Source organism: Lipomyces tetrasporus (assembly GCF_029532465.1).
Source record: "Lipomyces tetrasporus strain NRRL Y-64009 chromosome Unknown POJ06scaffold_3, whole genome shotgun sequence".
Classification (NCBI taxonomy): Eukaryota; Fungi; Ascomycota; class Lipomycetes; order Lipomycetales; family Lipomycetaceae; genus Lipomyces; species Lipomyces tetrasporus.
The window spans coordinates 1,816,138-1,837,167 of record NW_026611598.1 but is presented as its reverse complement, the minus strand read 5'-3'; the positions used below and the strand labels follow the sequence as shown (position 1 = coordinate 1,837,167).

At 48.5% G+C, this 21,030-nt stretch overlaps 7 protein-coding genes across 7 annotated transcripts; 3 read left to right on the top strand and 4 right to left on the bottom strand.

Moving 5' to 3' along the window:
- Nucleotides 1–368: 368 nt before the first annotated feature.
- POJ06DRAFT_236944 (uncharacterized protein) lies at nucleotides 369–1,889 on the bottom strand (the record flags this gene model as incomplete). Its single annotated transcript, XM_056185927.1, has 1 exon — nucleotides 369–1,889. One exon carries the CDS (start codon nucleotides 1,887–1,889, stop codon nucleotides 369–371), a length of 1,521 nt encoding a protein of 506 aa, XP_056045779.1.
- A 1,483-nt stretch (nucleotides 1,890–3,372) lies between these two features.
- POJ06DRAFT_249394 (uncharacterized protein) lies at nucleotides 3,373–3,546 on the bottom strand (the record flags this gene model as incomplete). The annotated part of the gene is made up of 1 exon (XM_056187163.1): nucleotides 3,373–3,546. A coding segment is annotated over one exon (174 nt), but the record flags the coding sequence as incomplete, so codon positions are not given.
- Nucleotides 3,547–4,264: 718 nt separating this feature from the next.
- On the top strand, nucleotides 4,265–13,430 carry POJ06DRAFT_289214 (uncharacterized protein; the record flags this gene model as incomplete). Its single annotated transcript, XM_056190311.1, has 9 exons — nucleotides 4,265–4,347; nucleotides 4,403–4,463; nucleotides 4,517–5,591; nucleotides 5,642–10,607; nucleotides 10,665–11,055; nucleotides 11,103–12,173; nucleotides 12,231–12,964; nucleotides 13,018–13,238; nucleotides 13,293–13,430. 9 exons carry the CDS (start codon nucleotides 4,265–4,267, stop codon nucleotides 13,310–13,312), a joined length of 8,622 nt encoding a protein of 2,873 aa, XP_056045777.1. The 3' UTR covers nucleotides 13,313–13,430.
- A 510-nt stretch (nucleotides 13,431–13,940) lies between these two features.
- Nucleotides 13,941–15,258, top strand: POJ06DRAFT_81463 (Triosephosphate isomerase). The gene is made up of 6 exons (XM_056191602.1): nucleotides 13,941–14,197; nucleotides 14,255–14,381; nucleotides 14,436–14,520; nucleotides 14,574–14,648; nucleotides 14,701–14,844; nucleotides 14,906–15,258. Exons 1-6 carry the CDS (start codon nucleotides 14,053–14,055, stop codon nucleotides 15,110–15,112), a joined length of 783 nt encoding a protein of 260 aa, XP_056045776.1. The 5' UTR covers nucleotides 13,941–14,052; the 3' UTR covers nucleotides 15,113–15,258.
- A 145-nt stretch (nucleotides 15,259–15,403) lies between these two features.
- POJ06DRAFT_266927 (Metalloenzyme, LuxS/M16 peptidase-like protein) lies at nucleotides 15,404–16,953 on the bottom strand (the record flags this gene model as incomplete). Its single annotated transcript, XM_056189196.1, has 3 exons — nucleotides 15,404–16,606; nucleotides 16,661–16,831; nucleotides 16,894–16,953. 3 exons carry the CDS (start codon nucleotides 16,951–16,953, stop codon nucleotides 15,404–15,406), a joined length of 1,434 nt encoding a protein of 477 aa, XP_056045775.1.
- Nucleotides 16,954–17,176: 223 nt separating this feature from the next.
- On the top strand, nucleotides 17,177–18,553 carry POJ06DRAFT_249385 (uncharacterized protein). Its single transcript, XM_056187162.1, has 2 exons — nucleotides 17,177–17,825; nucleotides 17,877–18,553. The coding sequence occupies exons 1-2, from the start codon at nucleotides 17,321–17,323 to the stop codon at nucleotides 18,062–18,064; spliced, it is 693 nt and encodes a 230-aa protein (XP_056045774.1). The 5' UTR covers nucleotides 17,177–17,320; the 3' UTR covers nucleotides 18,065–18,553.
- POJ06DRAFT_249382 (uncharacterized protein) lies at nucleotides 18,554–20,434 on the bottom strand. Its single transcript, XM_056187161.1, has 2 exons — nucleotides 19,820–20,434; nucleotides 18,554–19,760 (listed from the first exon to the last, which is right to left on the bottom strand). The coding sequence occupies exons 1-2, from the start codon at nucleotides 20,390–20,392 to the stop codon at nucleotides 18,996–18,998; spliced, it is 1,338 nt and encodes a 445-aa protein (XP_056045773.1). The 5' UTR covers nucleotides 20,393–20,434; the 3' UTR covers nucleotides 18,554–18,995.
- Between the last annotated feature and the right edge of the window lie 596 nt (nucleotides 20,435–21,030).

Sequence of the window (21,030 nt, the reverse complement as noted above, 5' to 3'; positions counted from 1 at the left end):
GGGGCGTTGAGACTTGCCGAAACTCAGCCCACTCGCGGTCAATTTTTGGCAGGTTGCAGCAATCAATTTATTTTTATTTACGAAATTTGTGTGTGGCTGTTTAGAACTGTGCAAATGTTATGATTGTGTGCTACGTGCTGATCTTAAGGAAGCGCCTCGAGATACAACGCAAGCTGAATTTGTTCGCAAGTCCAGTAGGCTTTAGGGAGAAGAACAAGATATTTTGTTAGTTCCACAGTTTAGTCACTCTTGGGCGCGCATTTTTGACATTTTACATATTCTGTGTCTAGATCTACCCAAACCAACGCCGATATCCAACTAGAACGAAAGCAAATACACGATATGCCCACATCTCTACTCCCATGGTTTTACCGCCCGCCCAAGTGAATATTGTACTCGTGGCACTCGGTCCAGAACTTGTCGACAGTAGTATCGGGATGCTCCGGTATGTTTATGGTTGGCGCGTTGAGAATGGTTTTGCCGTCCTTGACGTACTGGCCCACAGGATCGGGGAACCTGAGAAATGTGCCGTTGTGGTCGACGCCGCCGGCCGCACGGAAGAGGTAATACAGTGCCATGTTGGCCCAAGTCACCGACAGGGGGCCGTGGCCGATGTGTAAGTAGTCCTGGTACTGGTTCGAAAACCCGCTCGCAAGTCGCGCCCACTCGAAAACCTCAACCCCATGTCTGTCCATCAACGCACGCGATACGCGGTCCATGTTTATGGTCGGCAGATCCGCCTTGTTGGAGTCCCGGCGCGTCGTCAGACTCCGGTACATCATCGGCGTACTCTGTCCGAACTTCTCGCGCAGGTATATTATAAACTTATTCATGCGGGCCCTAAAAAATTCGAGCTCTTCCCACACAAGCTGGCGTCCTTCGCGGCCAAGCCCGGTTTCTTTCCGCTCCGCCGCTTTCTTTTTCCGCGTTTCAGGGTCTAGCTTGTCTTCATCCGGCTCGTTCATATTGCGATAGCTCTCTCTTAACGCGCGCTCGTCCCAGAGCCCCGACTCGAACAAGACCAAGTCAGGCGTATGTCCGTTCATGCCAACCGCATCGTGCCAGACCGGCTTGAACAAGTTCTCGAACCGGTCTTCAAAGGCGACGTACTTGACATGCGGTAGCCACCACCACTGCGGACGAGTGGGGTACATGGAAGCGACGTGCCAGTGATAAATAGTGAAATTTAGATACGGAATCTGGCACGAGAATGTCGTGTGCTGGCCGCCATATTTCTGATTTTGCGTGTTCTGATATTTGCCGTGGAGGTCCTCGCAAAAGAACTGAATCAAAAATCTATCGATCGAGTCGCCGAGGACTAGCAGACGGCGGTTGTGGATCCAGTTTACACGCCGGATGAGGTCCTGTTGGTCGGCCGACAGATCGAGGATGTCGGCAGATTCCGAGGTTCTTCTCGCACGCTCCACGATTGGTTCGTACCGGCGGAGATCAAGTAGCCAGTTGTGCGGGGCATGGGCGAGGATATCTGCAGGTGGGGCCGCGTCGGAAAACGTCGGTTCCTTGTTAGTCGGGTAGTCTGCAGTTGATGGCGGCGGCCTGTCCAGAAACTGGTCGTCAAAGACGACCCACTGCGTCTTGCTGACGTCTTTCGGCACGTGGAGATATCCGGGTTCACGATACGGATCCCTGCAGTGTGGAGGGGACGACTTGATATGCTGGCGGAGACCACTGACGTCTGTGTCCCAGTAGAGAAGAGTCGATAGATCTGAGTCCCTTAAAGTGCCTATCGTGTCTGAGAATCGTGAACCATGAAAATATAGAGATTGGAAAGGGGCCGATCGCGAGATGAAGAAGAGAATAGCCGCCACGAGGACGGCGGCTGGGGCGAGTGTGCGCACACGGGACGACCGGCGGGCGCGGGAGTGCATGGCGAAATGACTGACAGCTTCACTTGGCAGAGAGCTGGAAAAGAGTAAGTTGTGAAGAAGCGGCCATGAAGTGGATTAGGGACGGGCGGCATTGTCGACTAATATTGACATTGACTTGGGCGGAAGCGCTGGCCCGTCCGGTAGTTAGACGCGAATCATAGTAGGAGGAGGCGAGTGTACGCTAAAAAAAGACCCGTGGCAGGGTGAAGTTGAGTATATCCCGCGTGGGGTAAGCGCGACTCACGTCGAAGGATTTGATTGATCCGCCTGTACAAAGGGCCACACAGCTCAATTGTGCACGCCTGCCTCATGTACCATCACTGTGCGTGAAATAGTTGACGCGGCTTTAGCCAGACATGGTACTAACCTGGTCGATGGCTGAAACCAAAGTTAGCAGCGAGAATGCTGTCAAAAGGCGTAATAAGAATAACAGGGTGAGGCTGTGCCGCACAAAGGGTTTCATCCACAACTCCGGCGATCGTTCGGTTAACGTTAGCGCCCAAAAGCTTAATTTCGCAGAATGTCGATCTCGGGCAATTTTGGAAATCAGGGGAACGCCCCCCTGTCCTATAAATTATAACCTGCTGCTTCTTCCAAACACTTGCGCCGGCAGTCCGGCACTATCTCGTCGGAGATAGTGTATACTGAACAAACCGGTCTGATGTCATCGAAAACTATAAATCGCTCGATCAATCGTTACAAAAAGTCGCGCATCTCCTGGCGCCGCGGTCCACTTGGACAATTTTTGTCTAGCCTTGTTGGCCCCATGTCGCTAAGTATATTCTATTCTTAGCAACAGAATCACATCCGTAGTCTTCTGCGACTGCTTAATAGAACATTTCACGGCATCATGGAGTATAGACCAGCAGTTCATGGAAGCATCAAGATATGGCAGCATTTCACACCGGTGAGAGGTATGTATGAGCTAGATCGTGAGCGGCTTATGTTGATGAACACAACTTCAACGGGTTCAGGCGTGAGACCAATTGCCGGTCCGTCGAAAAGTCTAGACACGGGATGTCGCCGCTAAGCGGATTCGCTGTAAGCCAATATCTCCCCAGTTGTAAGAATTCGTGTCTCCCCACTGATGTTCCCTTTATGAGCCGATATGAATTAGCTGCGAACATTGCATCGGCTTATCGGGGCTTTAACTGCTGTACGTAGACTCTGCACTCACTGCCATTATGTGTCCTAACCTTGATATCAGGGCCATCACCATTCACGAATAATTTGCGCCGGCAAACAGTCGTTACTAGTCTCATCCGTAGAACCATTTACTAGGGGTGGACACGAATGACGAATATATTCGCATTCGTACGAATATTCGCAATTCGAATGCGAATATTTGGAAATTTCATTCTTACGAATGCGAATGCGAATAAAAATAAATTATTCGCAATTATTCGCAATATTCGCACATATTAATAAATACATTAAAAATCTCCATCGTTGGCGTACATATCCCTTAACAAAACAAGCGTCCTCATGGTGTCCGGATTAGGGAGTGTCTACGTAGGCCCAGCAAATCCGTTCCGCTGTTGTACAGTCTGTAGGTTGCTACTTCTGATGCAGGAATGGCTAGATAGTCTGGGTTGGTGAAACCCCAGGGCTGTAGGCGGATAGGCGGATTTGGCGGATATGGCGCATAATCCGTATATTCTTAATTAAATTGAAAAAACGGTCAAAATCGAACAGGGTTAGGGTTATAGTTAGCCCTAACCCTTAACTTGCATAGTCCGACAAGAGGTTATTCTAGCACTGTCGTACCGGCTCACATGTAGCGGGGATCACCGACCATATACGTTGCGTCCGCTAAAGCGAGTCCATTTAGAAAATTCAAATATCATGTTAGAGAACTTTGCGAAATTTTTGAGGAAATTAGATATATAATAACTATTAATGAATTTGCAAATTTTTAAAGACGGATGGCGGATCCGTATTCGCCATGCTGTCGAAAAGCGGATAAAAAGGCGGATGGCGGATGCGGATATGGGAAAATTTGGCGGATATCCGCATCCGCCACAGCCCTGTGAAACCCTGCGAATATACGAATATTATTCGCATTCGCATTCGTAGCTGACATTTTATTCGCTGCCAATAAAAGCTCATGCTGCGAATTGCGAATACGAATGCGAATAGAGAAAACCGTATTCGTGTCCACCCCTACCATTTACCATTAGTCCTATATCACGTAGTTGTAACTATCGACTTATATTATCAATCTAGCTGCACTGCCTTTTTGGGGACACACGGTCATCTTCTGTAGCCTGATTCGAAATTCGGCCATTTCGTCGGCTATATTGCTATCTTTGTCATTCGTCAAATCACGTGAATTGAAACTTTAATTTTAGACGTTCGCCGCATTGTCTGTGGATATGGCTCGAAGGACCAACAATTGCCATAGCGTTCCTGTCAAGTCGAGGGTCATATACATGCTGATAGCCTATGAAATTCATGGGTATACGGCTGTTGTCTTATTCTTCTGCGTGACAGATTGCTAATATTGGTGGCAGGATCTGGGACGCTCTCAATGCTAAGCATGCAAGATGCAATCAGAATACTTTCGCGTCTATGGTATGTGTTCAACGCGTCGCGTTTTCGCATTTGATGGCCAAAACGCTGATCAGTTAGAAAATCTCATAAGTGATAAAGTCAAGAGCCGGGTGGACGGACTCCAGACGCTCCGTCGTCTGGTTCTGAATCCCGCAACCTCGGTCAGCCAGGACAAAGGTTACCACAAAATGATCGAGGGCGTGTTCCAGGTTGTCATAAAGGAGAAACAATTATACGCCCGGTCAAATGGGATCAAGTCAGGACAAATTGTCGAGCGGCTGTCACTCGCGGCGTCGGTCTTTCGGACCATGGTCGAGCAGGGAGTCGAGATTTTTAGGTCCAAGACTTTCAATGCGCTGACGAATCACATTGTGCAAGTCACTATGCAGGATAACGAGTTCTTAGAACCAATTGCGTTGGATTATCTGAAGTCGCTCAAGACATTGTGTGGGTACACGGCGCATGTTGAGCATCTGTCTGCCGAAGACTGGACAGATCTGGCGAGCTACATGGCGGCAGGCGTTGCAGTTCAGATCCAAGCCGCCGAGAAAGAGCCGACGCGAAGGTTACGATCAGAGGCGTTTGAATTAGTCGCCTGTTTAGAGAACATGATGACGGCCGCAAACGCGCCGATCGCGTCGTGTGCGCGATTCATCTACACGGCGTTACGCGAGTTATTGTTTTTCTTGACTGTCGAAACCGGTATTCATCGCAACCTGTTGTGGTGTGTGAATAAGATCCTGACGTATACTATCATCAACGATCGCGGTCTCTACGCTGAAATGGTGATGGATTTGACCCCACTTGTCGCGTCGCTGTGGAATGGCAAGACGGTCGCCCTGAAAGAACAGCTAATTGCCACGACTGCGTATATGTACCCCGGCATCCAAACTCTCGCAACAGACCGCATTCGCGAATCGATGCGGAATTTGGTGTATGTTATCTTCACGGAGTATCTTGGCAGGCTACCGCGGGAGATGCTACAACTAGACGACGTCACATTGGCCTCACGTGAGACGATCGGGTGGTTAAGCACGTCGAATTTCTATTTATCGTCCGAGAAGAACATTGTTCCGTGGATGATTCTGATGATTCTTGCCCGCTGCAACGAGTTCATCGAGCCGGAGTCGTTCCAATCGATCTCTTCCGGTGCGTCTGTTTGCTTCTCCATATACTCTTACTTGCTAACAATTTTACAGCAAACTATGTCTCTCCAGCATCCGACTCAGCCCGCAAACGCCGCCGTGTAATTGACTCCGACGCTCATATGATGTCAGAAGACTCAACCTCGAGCACCCACATCGACCAACTCTTCAACAAACTGCAATATTCTCCCGAATCGCAGCGACTCGCACTCCTGCAACTTATCTCGTTCATATTCCATCTCGATCCACGGTCGCGAAATATTCGCAGTTATGTACCGCGCTTGAACACGTTCGTGGCGTCAGATAACAGCAGCATTGCGTCTTGGGCAATGATATCCCTCGCGGCACTGGCAACGTCTGACGATTCCCGGAATGTCGAATTCGAGAGCGACTGGTTTGAATCGTGGGAGTTATGTAGTCGTCGCGTGGCGTCTCATGGGACTTGTCAGGCTAGCTGTCATCTTTTGCGCAAGTTACTCATCTCCGGGGCAGTACCCTACGGCAAAGTGGCAGGAATAATCGATTCCCTGATCCCGTCTGTCGAAACGATCGGGCCAGCAATCGTATGTGACTCGTCGCTTGGATTCTGGGAGACGTGTCTGCGTACGCGGCAGCAGGCCTCGCCAAAGCAGAGTATCGACGCCGCGGATAGGATCGTCAAGTGGCTCTTCGCGAGGATCATGGCGGGCGAGAGTTCGCTGCGAAGGTCAGGGCGTATCTTCAGGAACACGGATATATGTTCTGTCGCGAACTTCTTGCTGAGATGTTGTGGGCGCGAGGTACTACCGACTGTCAAACGGCGCGGTTGGCCCTGTAAGCTCGAGTCTGGAATTATCGAGTTCCTCGATCAATTGGAGAACGATAAGGATGTCATAGATTACATGGTCCTTATCGGCGAAGAAGATTCTGGCGACCCTCGGACGGCTGAAGGCGATTCGTTTGTGGGCCAGTACTCGGTTGCCGTGGAGGACACAATTGTCGAGTCGTTGGCCATGATTCTCGACGACTACGTCTCTATCACAGACACTCAGACGGGTTCTGACGTTGCCGAGAATCAGCTTGATACTCTCATGCTCGCTGTGCTGATTGACTCCAGGATCGGCAAGCTTCATTCCGTTCTGCGCTCGGGAAGTTCGCTCATTCAGACACTCTTCCGCGACATGGCCGGCAGAATCTACACCGCAGATTCAAGACCAGAATATGTCTCGACTGTCGTCAAGTCACTCGTACTAATTGACGAGAGCATGAACTTTCGTAATTCAGGTGACTTGTTTGCCTCGGCTTTGGATCCGATATGTACCGCATTGGAAGGAAAGCTGTATGCTTCGCCTGACAAGCCTGAGGGTAACAACACATCTGGTAGCCCTGACGCGGACTTTGAAATGACATCGCACAAGAGTAGACAGAATATGCTCGAGCTCGGTGACGCGCCGCGAAGGTGGAAAGCGGTTGAGTGGATGGCACGACGGTACAACACAGTCACGCGCTTGCGATCGCAGATTATCCTTGCGTCGTCGAGGGATAAGTACGCAGACATATTGAAATACTTTAAGCGCATGCCGTTGCTCATTTTCAGCATCAATCTGCCAGACTTTTTGGAAGTGCTAGAAGCCGAGTTCATTCCGAATGGGGACACTAATGCGATCGAAATGGCTTTCCGCCTGGTTGGCTCCCGCCTCCTGCCTCGCTACGAATACGAACGCTCAGAAGCCACGGTGGTTTTCTGCGCAAAAGCGCTTAGTGCTACCGCTCATTTGTGGGTTCTGCCCACGGCGAACAATATCGGATTACGCACGATGGCGACTGACATTTATAAATGGACAGTTCGTCTAGCACTCGATAAAATGACCACGTCTTATTTCGTACGATGGAATCTGGCAGTGCTATTGCTTGACATTCGAAGGCTTGATCGCAGTTTCAGAGCAGAGGCGGACATGCCGTCCCCTAGGGCATATTTCCTGCAACTGCTCAAAGACAGCGATTGTCGCGTGCGTTACGAGCTTGCGATGGTGATGTCGGACTTTGTCAAGGAATACAACATCGCGGACCACGCGGCTGTATACGCCGACATTCACGAGTCATTGGATGACTCTGCCGAACATGCAGAGGGCATGATACTCCGTGGTCTGACAATCGCAAAGTTGTTGTCCGCGTCACCGGCAATGGTACGTTCAGCTGTCTTCAATCTCGTGGAAATGGCGGAGCTGCCCGAAATTGAGGAATATGTCGCATATTGCTTTCGGACGGCGGCGTCGGAGCAAGGATTACCAGACGCGCGGACGCTGTTTAATATATTTAGTGCTCAGATCATATACACGCGTTTCGAAACGAACGAGTCTTTTGATGAATTCGGGTTTACGATATTTGGGTATAAATCCAAGAAAGAGTTCTTTGAAAGCAACTATCAAGAGTATGTCGCGCAGCTCGTGACGAGTTTACGGCCCGGACTATTGAATGAAGTCGAGGATCTCGCGCGCTTGCTTGGTATGGACACGTCCAAAGTCATTTTGCAGTCTCTTGCGAGGATAATGTCGTATGCATGCGGTGGGTTTCTGAACGACAGAGAGAAAGTGGCGCGTGTGGTGGCTGTCTTAAAAACGTTCTTTACGGCGGAGGCATTGTCGGAGGTGTGTCGCGCGCGACTGTCAACTGCATCAGCAATCTTGTTGAATATAATGGACGTCAGGAGTATATCGGCTAAAGACTTTCTGGCTGCTGGACTGGAAGGTGCCGCGAAGAGATGGACCGAGTTGAATCGGTTCTCCATCAGAGTCGACTTAGCAGATCAGAACCAGCCTTCGTACGACCCGCGACGAATACTCGCGGCCATGGGACAACTAGGCGAGTTCGGAAACTTTGATCAGAAAGCCCAAGCAGCTAAGAATCAGGTCGGATCGTTTGTATATATGACTCGGCTGATTCTAGACATGCTTTGCAAATGCACGAACGGCGTTCAAAAGTGCAGGGTTATTAGAACTTTGAAGGTCCACATGGCGCTCAAGGATATGACGGCAAAGCGATACCCCGCGCGGATGATCTTGCATGCCGTTGTCCCTCTCATGTTAGTTCCAGAATGCACGAGTGAAATATTCGACATTGTGCATACGCTACTTAGGTCAGAAGGGCTTGTCTACACGAAGCGTCCTGCTCGTCCAGTCTGGAGAGAAGACCTTTTGATGCGGTTTGTGCTCGAGGTCACGTTTTACTTGGAAAGCCTCGAAAGACGTCCGGATTTGAGCGACTTCGTGCCTAGAGATTTAATACGTCGGTTCAGGTCGGATGTAGCAGCAGCAATCCACAAGCACGCGAGTCAAAATAAAAGTATTCAAAAGCACGAACGGTGGCTTCGATCGATGTTAGTTGACGATCCAGACGAAACTACCTGGACGAAAGTGGAGATCATTCCAGTTGTTCTTGATGAGGATAAAGTCTTTGGCGATTCGGGTAGGAAATATGCGTTGAACCTATTAGCGTTAGAACTAGGTCGGTCAGATAGGTCTAGCGATAGTCTACTATCGGATGATGACGATTGCAAACAAATTGCGCCGTCATTCTTGCGTATCTGTGAGGAACATGCCATGCCAGACGACTTCATACTTTGGGCGGCCCGTGTATGCGGACGAGCGTACGCATCAAGTGGGATTGTACCCACCCAGTGGCATGACGACATCCCGATACATCCCACAGACAACGCTTTTCTCGCACATGAAGACCAATATCAGATATTTTCGATTGTGTCTTGCGTACTGGATCTTCTGGATTCCGATGATTCTACGATAGTCAGGCTTGCAGAGGCGACACTGAGACGGATTTTCTTGTATCTAAGAAGTCGACGTGAAATGCAACAAGCGCTTCCTGATTATATTCTAGAGGCAGTATTGTTTGAAGAAACGGATTTGTCACTCGATCGGGAATCAACTAGTCAACCCTCCGAGCTGCCAACAGATATGAAGTTTGACGCTTGGGCGCGGCGCATAGCTACGACTGTATGCTCGGCATTGCAGACTCCACACAGGGCATTTTATGCTAATCTTCCAGTGGTGATCAAAGCCGTTGACGGATTCGCGGCGAAAATATTTCCGCATCTAATGCACGAATTCGTCCTGAATAAAATGAAATCAAAAGAAGTGACAGCTATTTTCAATGACTGCTTCCGCTCAGTGTCTGATGACACAGTAGAGCACGCTTCACTGCTCATTAGAGCTTTTATATATCTCCAAAATCAGCCATTCATCCCGGATCAGAACCAATTGCTTAGGTTTCATTGTATAGATGGACTTGATTACGTCGCATTTCTAAATGCTGCGTTGGTCTGTAAGATGTACAGCGCAGCGTTCTTGATATGTGAATGTGTGTGGAGTACAGGAGGGAGTGAAGCCACACTGTCCAAATATCTTGTACAAATTTACAAAGGCATCGACGATCCTGATGCACTCTATGGTGTTTCGACAGAACCAACTGTACAATCAATTATCGACTTCTCGGAGTTTGAGCATGATGGGTGGAAATCTCTGTCTTATCGGGGTGCCATGCTAGACAACGATATACATCAGGCATCGCGCAACCCTGCCAATCTCCTCGGTGTGTTCAATGCGTTCTCGAACTTGGGCCTTAATGGGCTATCAATGGGAATATCAAACTCGGACATTTTGGGTATGAACGCTTCTGAGCAGATATACGAAGCTTCTTGGAAACTTGGGCAATGGGATATTCCAGTCGTCAATCATGCCAGTTCGCGCCACTCAGTAATCTATGAAGTTCTTCAAAAAGTGAATAAGGCCGCCCTGGACCCTGTTATCGCAGAAAGTCTCACGGCCGATAATTTGGTACGAGATCCGAGTATCGCGATTTTCAATGGCCTAGCGAATGGCTTGAATACCGCGCACAGTGTTCGCGAGGCAATGTATTCTTTGGCTGTGCTTACCGAGGCTTGGGAAATGTGGTCTGTCAACCATCCCAATGATATATATCATATTTTGGATAAGTTTCACAACCGTATGAAATGGACAGAGGAGACGAGGTAAGGAGTGATAAGGAGTGAGCTCAATGCCATTATGGACTTGTCTGATATTGTCAGATTCGCGCACTCAGAGGACCTTTTGCTTGCTCGTCAGATGATGTTCAACGCATTGTCGCGGATAGGGATCGATTCGTTTAAAATGAAGACGGTAGAATTTTTACTTGCAGAGACAGTGTCATTGAAGAACATGACGAGTGCGGCACGAAAGCATGGAGAGCTTCAGAAAGCGCTGTCATTTACTGTTAAGTTCGACAACCTTGCAGAAGACTCGTTCGATGATAGGAATTTAATCCTACGCACGCGAGTGCTGGAAACATCCAACGTGTTGTGCGCGAAGGGAGAGAGATCTGTGGCGATCAGATTGTTGAAGTCATTAGTTGACGAGGACGGGGTTCAAGATCGGTTTCATGCACTTCAGGTTGCCCCTACTACTGTGTTGGCTACATTGGTATGTGATTGAACTCTTCATGTCAACTGCACATACTAACTGCTTAGGCTCAATGGATTTCGACTGCACGGCAAGAACGACCTGACGATATTCTGATGAATTATTTAGATCCAGCTGTAGAAATCGCGGCGGGCCTCTTGGGAGAGGGCACACTCAAGTCCCATGTATATCACGAGTATGCGATATTTTGCGACAGCCAGCTAAAGAATAAGTCCACTCTGGAGGACTTCAGTCGTGTGGATCGCATGAGGGCAGACAAGGTGACTGAGAGAGCACGTCTGAAGGAGATGATCAACTGCACAGATAGTGAAAAGCAGAAAAAGATGTGCAGGTCTCATCTTGCAAAAGTAGAAAAAATGCTAGCAATCGATGATGCGGAGTACCATCGGCTGTTGTCGAACAGGCAGACTTTTTTGGAGAAAAGCATTACTTTCTACTTAATGAGTCTCGCGGCATCTGACGAGTTTGATGAGGATAGTTTCAGGTTTTGTTCCCTTTGGCTGGCGAATTCGGCAGATGACATTGCAAATAGGGCAACAGAGACCCTGATTGATACAATTCCTACTGGCAAAATGGTTAATTGGATTAATCAGCTGTCCTCGCGTTTGTTGCATGAAGACACGCGTTTTCAGAGAGTTTTGCAGAAACTGGTTACCAAGATATGTCGCAGCCATCCGTATCACAGTCTCTATCAGATTTCTGCTCTTACAATGACGAAAAGCGGTAGTGGAGGTGCATCTGCCAGGAATGCCGCTCTGAGAGCTAAGGCTGGGAAAGAGATCTGGTCTACTCTGAAGACATCGCACACATATTGGTCTAGGTACCTACAACCTATTGATGAATTCTGCCAGAAAGCGATACCGTTGTCCAAGTTTCAATTGAAAAACCGCAGTGGGTACAGGCCTGAAATGTTACCTGATCGGTCATGGTGGGACAGGGCAATAAATGGCCTCCAACTGCCGCCACCAACGATGAATATTGCTGTTCGCCCAGATGGCGATTATTCCGCTGTTCCCAAGATGGTCAGTGTGGATAAAGATGTCGGCCTAGCGTCGGGATTAAACATGCCCAAAATCGTGAAAGCGAACACAAACGACGGAAATGTGTATACTATGCTTGTAGGCATCTATCTTTGATTCTCTTAGCATTTTATCGTTCTAACTGTGCTGTACTAGATGAAGGGCGGAAACGATGATCTCCGGCAAGATGCCATTATGGAGCAAGTATTTGAACAAGTGAACAGTTTTCTCTGCAAAAATGAGTCTACAAAGCAGCGAAATATGCATGTTCGTACTTACAAGGTAATCCCTCTCAACCCGTCGTCCGGTATTATCGAGTTTGTTCAGCACACCGTTGCTTTTCTAAACGCAGTTCAGCCACTACATGAGGCTTATTATCCGGACGACTGGAATCATACACGTGCCAGAAACGTTATCAGAGCCGCGCTGGAGAGGAAGGACTGGACAGTTGCTGACCGAGTAAGGGCATACAAAGAAGTAGTAAGACACGTCCATCCAGCTCTGCGCTTCTTTTTCCTGCAGAGGTTTCGAACGCCTCACGAATGGGTTCAAAGCAAGACAGTTTATACTCGTGGAACCGCAGCCATGTCGATTCTGGGTTATGTCCTCGGACTGGGAGATCGTCATTGCAATAATATCCTGCTGGACACGTCTACAGGAGAACCAGTTCATATTGACTTGGGTATTGCGTTCGAACAGGGCCGGCTGCTTCCGATTCCAGAAACTGTTCCGTTTAGGCTGACTCGAGACGTCGTTGACGGAATGGGTATAAGCGGAACGGAAGGTGTTTTCCGGAGATGTTGCGAGTTTATGCTTGATGTGCTACGGCAAGAGGCGGAAAATATCATGACGGTGCTGGAGGTCTTGAAATATGATCCCCTCTATTCTTGGTACTCGTTCCTATTGACCTTTCTGCTTGTATCGCAACTAACTCAGTTACCAGGACCATCTCGCCGCTTCGCATGAAACGATTCGAGGATGTCGAAGATACTGATACGCAATCTAAAGAAGAGACTGCAAGTCCTAAACGAGATGAGTCGGAAGCCGAGCGAGCGCTGCTCGGAACGAGCCAAAAATTGTCAAAAACTTTGAGTGTGGATGCTGTGGTGAACCAGTTGATTCAGCAAGCTTCGGATCCTCAAAATTTGGCGATGCTCTACTCTGGTAAGTGCGGCCTTCCACTTTCTAGTGATAGTTGCATGTTAACCGTTTCCAAAGGATGGACCGCATTTTATTAACTTGTTCCACTGGAGGAACCGTTTGGAATTCGGTCTGAGTTTGTATATATTGAGAATGATCCCCGCGTTAATGCTGGTCCGTTATTCTGTGGCCCTGAGAAAGTGCAAAAGATGCCTCCTGCGCGGGTACAGATTCCTGCTATAGATTAATGGTTGGCTTTGCGATTTTGTATAAGTGTATTATGTCATTTGGGAACTCAGGAGTCTGGGGGTGCATTATCTGCAATTTGGTGTATTCATCTGACACTTAAAAGAAGATTGGTGAACCAACCAACGCCTTCAGATTTCGAGAGGTTTTGAGGTCGTGATTCATCCACCTTTCCGTGTGTTTATTGTATCGGGCTCAAAGGCACTTTCCTCTTACAGCTGGTAGCTGAACTAAGGACTACTATTTCGAGACAAGAGTCGTCAGTCCGTAGCAAATTACTAGTGGATGGGGTTAGGGTGTTTAGTATTGCCGGGTCGGATCCACGTTCCATGTGCGGCACATCTCCGATTTTCATTCCCGTTGAGTTGATTCCAACTGCACACCAATTTCTGCACTTATCAAATAAATTTAAATATATTACAGCTAGTCACAATGGTAAGGTTGTATTTATTAAAATTATATTGGTGGCATTGTGCTCGCTGCGGGGTCCCTGTTAGTGCGATCTCGGGGCCCCGCAACATCGGTTGTTGCTGCGTGGTCGCCTCTCCCTGCTTGCTCGATCAATCGATCTTGTTTTAACATTGCATTTTCTATGAAATACGGGATTAAATGCGCTGACGAACTTTTTCAGGCACGCACATTCTTCGTTGGTGGTAACTTCAAAATGAACGGAACGAATGCTTCGATCAAGAAGATTGTCGAAGACCTGAACGCGGTCGATTTGCCCTCTGACGTCGGTGTGTATGCTGTTTACAGTTCCTTATTTTGTGCTCGATGCTGAGTTGATGTTGCAGAGGTCGTCATCTCCCCTCCTGCTCTCTACATCTGTTGGGCTAAGGAGCTCCTTACAAACCCAACAGTTAAGATTGCTGCTCAGAACGCGTTCCCCAAGTCTAGCGGCGCGTATACTGGCGAAATTGCGTATGTATAATGTGAGACAGTACTGTAACTATGATCTTGACTGACGTTTACTAGCGCTCCTCAGATCAAGGACGCCGGCGCTGACTGGGTTATTCTTGGTCACAGTGAACGTCGTACTATCATTAAGGAGAGCAACGAGGTCTGTATTTTTCCGCTTGCTTGCATTTGCTTTGGTCACTAACAATGTTCCAGTTCATTGCTGAGAAGACTGCTCATGCTCTTGAAAATGGACTAGGGGTTATCCTCTGCATTGGTGAGCTCTTGGAGGTATGCGGCGCATGAAACCTGGGTTAGTGCAATTTGTTGACGAAGAACCTAGGAGCGGGACGGCGGTCAAACTCTCGTAGTTTGCAACCGCCAACTTGATGCTGTCATTGAAAAGGTTAAGGATTGGTCCAACATTGTTATTGCCTACGAGCCTGTTTGGGCTATCGGCACCGGTCTCGCGGCTACTCCCGAGGATGTAAGTGTTCAAAATGCAGATGTGCTTGGAGTTCAAGTGCTGATATAGACATTACGTGCAGGCCCAGGCAACCCACTCTGAGATCCGCAAGTATCTTGCTGAGAAGCTCGGTGAAGATCAGGCCTCGAAAATCCGCATTCTCTATGGCGGTAGTGTCAACGGCAAGAACGCCAAGTCGTTCAGCGCCTGTCCGGACATTGACGGTTACCTCGTCGGTGGTGCGAGCTTGAAGCCCGAATTCGTCGATATCATCAAGAGTCGCGAGTAATTCGGCGGGCCGTCTTTTGCGGCATTTGAATTGGTCGCATCATGGATATATGCTCTAGAGTTAGTCTATTTGTTTTTAGTATAGTAAAGATTGCATGCTTGCAAGCGCGTGGATTTCTGCTAGTAAAAGTAAAATTCATGCCCACTCCTTCCGTTTCGTTATGTACAACAAACGCAACCAAATCGACCTGACTGGTTCTATAGATACAAATACAATGGTATACGTTAGACTGTCAATATGGCAACCATGATATAGTTAATATGCCTACCCAGATCCTGTAATCTGTATATCTTACTTTCCACCGAGACCATACTTTCTGCATTCATCCAACACGTCGCCAAAGCTACCCTCTGGACCCTGCATGATGATGGTTGGGCCATTCTTCGACGTACCAACATTATGGACCTGGCCCCTGAAAACTCTTCGCGCAACATTGACAATGTCCGCCACGGTCAACCTATCAATCTTTTCGCACATCTCGTCAACTGTGACTTTCTTCCCAGTGACCTGAACCTGTCTCCCCAGGTCCTCCAACTCGACCATTTTCGATTCCAAATTCATCAGCAGCGAACTTCTGAGCTGGTTCTTCGCACGCTGGACCTCGACTTTGGACAAACCGCCCGTGAATTTCGACATGCAGTACGCGAGCTGGGAGCAAATGATTGCGGGGACCATTGACGCGTGCGACGGGAGACAGGCGACCATTACGCCAAATAATCCGGAATCAGTGTACGAATGATTAAAGGCCGCGCATGTCTCTAGGAAGCCGTAGCGGTTCAGAACGCTGGTGTACAGACGAGAATACATGCCCTTACCAGGGCCACCGGCCGAGAACGACCCGCCGCCTCCTAGTAAGGTCTGAAGAGTCGCGAGAGCGTAGATATCAGGGTCAGTTATAGAGAGGCCCTCAAATGCGAGATAAATGTGTGCAAGGTCAGGTTGATTCGGTACGTGCTCGACCTCCATTTCGCCTACTGACATAACACCACCAGTGTACTGTGAGACCTCCGTCTGGACTGGGAGAGTACCTCTAGGCATATCTCCAAACTGCTTCATTGCAAGCTCGACGGCGAAGTCGTGGTCAACGCCTACAAATGCCGCTACCATCCGGTCCGGTGTGTAAAACTTCGCTCTGTAATCCTGGACGTCTTCCTTTCGGATACCTGGCAACCGGTCCTCGGGACACAATAATGGTAACCCGAGCGTATTATTCTCATACGCGGCGGTATGCAGCAGTTCAGGCAGAATGAGATCTGGTTTCCGCCAAATCTCGCCAATTTCGTACTCGGCGGTTTCTTTCTGGATTTGGAGTTCCTCGGGTGTGACTTCGGCCCATCGAGCGGTCGCAGACAGGAGCTCGAACATAGAGGCGACGTCTTTATTGAATACTGCTGCTTGATATATTATTGATTCACGCGAGGAAACGCACATGTAGTTGCCTCCCAATTGGCTCAATTTGGATTGCAGGTCGTCGGCAGAATATCCTTTCGTCGCCTAAAATCTCGTAAGCCTCCTCTCTGAAATGCTCCGGAGGAGTAGATATCTAACCTGATATGCTAACCGGTCCATAATATGACTTAATCCGGTATGCGAAGTGCCCTCATACCGCGAACCGGCATCGACATATAAACCTAATGCGGAGAAATGGCCGGGTGGGCCATCACTGGCGACCCGCAAACCATTCGGCAAAGTAGTGATCTTGAACAATGACCGTCGTCCCTATATATCCAGAAATCAGTATCTGATCCAGTTTATTATTTGCGTGCTTAACACGGACTTACATCGCTCGATCCCGATAACCCTCTCCTATTCCCACCGACAACACCTCGTGATGCCGCCATGCTCGGCCATTTTCTCAGTTGCCGATACATATGCCCGCGATCTCGAATAATCTAAACAATATGTTCTATATCTCTAATACCGGCTTCTTAGCCGAGATGTATAACGTGTATTGTCTATTAAGGCTCAAGGATTGAGTCTTCGAAATTAAAATTTTGGTGATCTGGGTTTGGTATCGATTTGTGTGTGGTTCAGCCGCAACTCGCACCTTAACGCTTCCGAGCCGAATCCCCGTCTCTCAGTTCCCGCGTGCTTTTAACATCACATAATTATTTAGAAAGATCTAACTATTTTTTTCTGCATTTGGCTCGTTTCACAAGACGTATAGTTTTGCAGCTGAAGCAAATACTTCACCACTAGTTTAGCGGTATGGCAGCCACAGCTCGCCGAACCAGTCAAATATTGTCCTCTGATTCGCCACCATTATCATCACATTATTCCGGTTCAGTCTTACCGCAAGCCAGGAGACTGGAGACAATGAATCACGAGAGAATTAGGCGGGACGGATATACGGACAATAGGAATGCTAGTGCCACCGCTGGTACTAGCTCCGCGGCATCGCGACGGCGACGTTCCAGGGCCGAGGTGGAGAATGTTGTTGATCTGGATGAGGTCCAGTGTTCTGGATCGCAGCCGAAGCGACGTCGCGTTGTCATTGATGCTGAGACGGAGGATGTGATTGAGTTGAACGATGACTCGTCGCTAGCAAGTGACGAAGATGGATTGGAGGAAATAGATGAGGATGAAGATATTCAGTTTTGGGGGCACCATCAGCCACGAATAGAGAAACCGGCAGAAAGCTCGTCATTACTGAGTGATTTTGCTTGCGTTATCTGCTTTGATCAGCCTGATATCTTGGCTGCTACTACTTGTGGTGAGTCTATCTATTAGCGATTTCTGACCGAGGTGTTAATCGTTGCGAAAGGCCACTTATATTGCTACGACTGCATATTTCGTGCATTAAGCGCCGGCGCGAAAGCAACTGCAACGACAGGAGAGTGCAGCGTCTGTCGACGAAAAGTTTTATATAAGCGCGTTCTGCCATTAGAAATGAAGCTCGGTGAAGGAGAGTTAGACGAGGTCGAGGAAGCTGAGGCTCCAGAAGTCACCTAGTGAATAGGACATATTCGTTCGGAGCAACTATTTGTACATACTTGTATAGCATAGCATTTAACGGATGGGAATTTATGTTTTTTTAGTCGGAATGTACTATACCTGGCTGAAGGGTAAATTGAGAGTCTCAGTGACATTTGGGTATTCTCTTGTGTCATGAGCGTATGTCTAGTCATGCTGCACTTCCTCGAAATGCACTCGTTGTTGGACCGATGATCTCAAGCACTACTCCTGAAGCGGACCGTTCACATGAACCAACAATTGCCACTGACAAAGGATAATGCCAATACAGTCCTATACCTCACACTTAAAGGGAAATGGAAACACCAAGATTCAACGGTCCGTTTCATGGATAGCCTTGTTCTGTACTAACATATTATTGCAGGATCCAACTCAGGCTGAAATACAAGGTAGGGTATAGATATTCAGAAGCTAAATTTGTCTACTAACTTGAATCTGCCATACTATCGACATGCAGTTGTGGCATGCAATCTGCTGTCGGCAGATTCAAAACATATCCATTAATAATATAATGCGTTCAAATCTATATACTATCATCTCTGCCGCAACCATCTGCACACGCCTAGAACAACCATAGAACTGAACCTGAAACATGGGACATGGGACATAACAGAAAATACATATCGGCGCAATGAGGAAAGAAACACAAACACAAGCAAAAGGCATAGATAACGTAACGGGATCACCGTCCATCCAAAATATGACCATCAGCAGAATAACAACAACATAAAAAAGAGTAAACACATAACGCGAAAGCTTGTAACAACCAGAAAACTTAACCCCGAAGACGCCATAACGATATCACTATGTATAAATATATAGAATATATGTAAAATATCTCACGTCCCTCCACTACCCGATCAATAATTCTTTTGTACAATGCCAATGCAAGATCAAGTTCCTTTGGACTTTATACAGTTGTAGGTGTCGAAGAGCCAGTTCCGGCTCCAAGTGAACGAGATTGAATGACCTCAGCCAGGGGCGGCCCAAAGCTATTGGAAACAATCATTCCGTCAAAAACAAAGGGACCAGCTTCATTGGGAGGCGTCATCACGTTCATTCTCGACGTCACGCTCGCAGCGAGATCTTCGCCATCGTTAGCGGCCTCGCCGCTGCTACTACCGCTTCCTTCGTCGCTCGTACTGTTGGCCAGCACTTCGTCGACAACGTCTTCAGGAGACTTTCCTGATCGGTCACTGGCTTCGCTGACTGCGGGCTGGTCTGGAATCTCAACGTCGGCTTCCAAATCGCAAACCGCTCTGCAGTTTGGACACAAAAATTGTGGGTAGTTGCGAATAATAATAGGGCGAATGCACTTATAATGCCAAACATGAGAACACGGCGCGACAAATAATGATTGGCAAGGTGCAACAGAGACAAGGCATATGCTGCACTCTTGCTGTTGTGTCTGAGTAGGTTGGGATTGTGTAAGAGAGCGCAAGCGGGTGTGTGCGGAAACGTTGAAATTGTTGATGCGCTTTTGCCACGATCGGTTAATTTCGAGACGCATTTTGACGCATTTGTAGACCTCCTCGGAGCCGCCTCGGAAATCCATACCGAGCTGGAGGATGTCGCCGTCCTTAATTGGGAAAGCTTGGGATATTTGGCATGCTGGCGACAAACGAATGTGATTCAGAAACGTGCCAGAGGAAGACTTGATATCTTTGACGAACCACTGGTTTGAAAAGGGTGAGAATGTGTCTTACTCGCAATTGACCGTCTTGGTACACATACCTGTCCATTCTCAACCCAAATTTCGGCATGGGTCCTCGAGACAACTTTGCTCTTGAAGACGACAGGCGCATATGCTGCCTCTAGCTTCGATATCTCTTTCTTGTCGGTGTAGCGACCGAGACGAATGACGTTACCAAACTTGCCACGACGCTCGATAGGCTCAAAATACAAAGCCGGGGTTGTGGACGAATGGTCGATGAACGGCGTCATTCTTATCGAAGGTTCTTCGTCCTCAGTTTTGGTACTTGTCTGTGGAGACACAAGCCCCACCGAGCTTGATGGACCGGCAACATCGGCGGCTAAATTAAACGGAGTCGTTGAACCCGAAGCTGGAAGTGAAGCCGAAAGGGACGACTGCTCGGTACCGACGGTCGTCGCACCCGGAGTCGCGAGAGTATGCGATCGCGGACGGGAGGGAGCCCGGGCCGGTACGAGAGTGGGCTGAGACGAATTTGCTGACGAACCTGCGGAAGACCCTGCCGAGGCGCGTTGAAGACGAGAGTTCGAGTATGACCGGAAGGCCGCGGACAATCGCGGTCGACGAGGAGTCGAGTCCGCGGCAACAGATGACATGGCGGTGCTGCTTTGTGGAGTGTATTGAGACTTAGGCGTCTGGAGCCGTCCTGAAACGAGAAACTGCGATAGCAAACATGGAACGACGATGGCGAGACGCGAGGGCAGTAGTTGTGGCGGATGTGGCCCTATCTGCGCCGTCAGTCGGTGGTTACGCCACATGAATGCGCGGGTGCGGCCGCCCCATAGCGACTCTACCTATAGTTAGTGAAGGGGCCGAATTGTTTGTCTGCATTCCGGTAAAACGCAGAAGTAGCTTCAAGTACGCATAGGGAATAAGTGTGTAACATAATTCTCCGGGGATTGGCTGGGGCTGTACAACGACCAAACAAATTAGAACTACATGTATTTCGCACTGCTGGTGCAATTGGTGACCTGACACGCGCTACCTCACTAAGCTGTCTCCTTACCATCTGTCCAATTCACTTATTACAGACTGATTCTGTAAGGCTGCCCCTTCATAATAACCGGCCAGTTCGCCGGTACGTTTGGTTGTCAAAGCTAGCGAAAGCAGACGTATTGGACGACACTATAGGAGATAACTCTTATTTGTTCTCCCGACGCACGTCACGGGGCACCGGTGTGTTTTTAAGCCTCTTAACGCTTCTTATCCCAAGTATTCTGTATAGTGGATATAA

Coding starts and splice junctions, on each gene's coding strand:
- POJ06DRAFT_81463 (XM_056191602.1), top strand. CDS start 14,053: ATGAAATACGGGATTAAATGCGCTGACGAACTTTTTCAGGCACGCACA. Junction 14,382..14,435: donor GCGTATACTGGCGAAATTGC/GTATGTATAATG, acceptor GACGTTTACTAG/CGCTCCTCAGATCAAGGACG. Junction 14,649..14,700: donor GCATTGGTGAGCTCTTGGAG/GTATGCGGCGCA, acceptor CGAAGAACCTAG/GAGCGGGACGGCGGTCAAAC.
- POJ06DRAFT_249385 (XM_056187162.1), top strand. CDS start 17,321: ATGGCAGCCACAGCTCGCCGAACCAGTCAAATATTGTCCTCTGATTCG. Junction 17,826..17,876: donor CTTGGCTGCTACTACTTGTG/GTGAGTCTATCT, acceptor TCGTTGCGAAAG/GCCACTTATATTGCTACGAC.
- POJ06DRAFT_249382 (XM_056187161.1), bottom strand. CDS start 20,392: ATGTCATCTGTTGCCGCGGACTCGACTCCTCGTCGACCGCGATTGTCC. Junction 19,761..19,819: donor TTTGGGTTGAGAATGGACAG/GTATGTGTACCA, acceptor TTTTCAAACCAG/TGGTTCGTCAAAGATATCAA.